Here is a 1,467-nt window from a genome sequence, read left to right as displayed (position 1 = left end):
CTCCTTGCACCTGCCCAGTACAATATGTCCGCTGTCAATGACACCAAATTAAAATCTGTAATATTCCTTCTGACCAGGCTACCGAGTAATGGAGACGCACATCTCTGGGTTTCTATCCCCTTCTGCTTCATGTATGTTATTTCAATATTAGGAAATTCAGTCATTCTGTTTATTGTAAAAACAGATCCAGCCCTCCATGAGCCCATGTACATTTTCCTTTCCATGTTGGCCATCATAGATCTTGGCATATCGATAACCACCATACCAACGATACTAGGCATATACTTGTTTAACTCTAGAGAGATCAGCCTCAATGCTTGTTTAGCTCAGCTTTTCTTCATCCACTTGTTTCAGTGCACTGAATCCTCCCTGCTCTTGTTGATGGCCTTTGACCGCTTCATCGCAATCCGTAACCCGCTGAGATATGCTTCCATCTTAACCCTGCCAAGAATAGCCAAGATGGGATTGGTGGCTGTGCTAAGAGCAATGGTCATAATACTTCCACTTCCCTTTCTCCTGAAACAGTTCAGATACTGTCGAGCCAATGTCCTCTTCAATTCCTACTGCATGCACCGGGAAGTCATGACGATGGCTTGTTCAGATATCACAGTCAGTATCATCTATGGATTGTTTACTAAACTCTTAACAATGGGGTTGGACTCGCTGCTCATTTTTCTCTCTTATGTGATGATCCTGAAAACAGTGCTGAGCATCGCGTCCCACAAGGAATGCCTGAAAGCCCTTAACACCTGCGTCTCCCACCTCTGCGCCCTCCTGCTCTTCTACACACCAGAGATCAGCTTGACTGTGACACATAGCTTTGGGAAGGGCTCTTATCCCTTACTTCAGATTCTCCTGGGCTACATCGCCCTGCTTCTCCCACCACTGATGAACCCAATTGTGTACAGCATGAAAATCAAACACCTTCGTGTGAGGATAATCAGGGTATTCATTAAGTGAAGAGTCAGTTCACAACCTGGCTCTAGTGACATGGGAGACAAAAAACATGGGCCACCTATTCCATCCTGGACCTATATGTAATCCTTCTGCCAGTGAGAGTTGGCAGCAACAAGGACCGGGTTCAGTGTCTAGGGGTTCTGTTCCAATAACACAATGCAAAACCAGCTCAAGCTCCCATCCAGTGACCTGGGACAAATATATACCACCACCCCCCGGGTGCCTTTAAGAGGCAATACTTCCCCTCTCACACACACAGAGTGTGAGTGTAGCAAAAGCCTTTTAATAACAGAGAGAAATAATGTGGCATTATGTTGGGGGAAACACCACCAACAGGATTAATAACGCAACCCATGAGCAAAAACCTACCCCAAGCAAATTGGGCCATGTCCTTTCCCTTTGGTTATTGAGTTCAGCAACCCAAAAGTCCCCCAAAGTCCAACAACCCCAAAGTCCAGCAACCCAAATGTCTCTGTCTCTGTCCTTCGTGAGTCAAGAGTTCAAAAATTC

At 45.7% G+C, this 1,467-nt stretch overlaps 1 protein-coding gene across 1 annotated transcript; it reads left to right on the top strand.

The window, feature by feature from the left end:
- On the top strand, positions 1 to 960 carry LOC119862449 (olfactory receptor 51G2-like). The gene has a single exon (XM_038419181.2). The coding sequence runs from the start codon at positions 25 to 27 to the stop codon at positions 958 to 960; it is 936 nt and encodes a 311-aa protein (XP_038275109.1). The 5' UTR covers positions 1 to 24.
- The last annotated feature ends 507 nt before the right edge of the window (positions 961 to 1,467 follow it).

The sequence above is a fragment of the Dermochelys coriacea genome, chromosome 1, assembly GCF_009764565.3.
Source record: "Dermochelys coriacea isolate rDerCor1 chromosome 1, rDerCor1.pri.v4, whole genome shotgun sequence".
Lineage (NCBI taxonomy): Eukaryota > Metazoa > Chordata > Testudines > Dermochelyidae > Dermochelys > Dermochelys coriacea.
The sequence above is the reverse complement of the archived record's forward strand: the minus strand, read 5'-3'. Positions and strand labels throughout refer to the sequence as shown.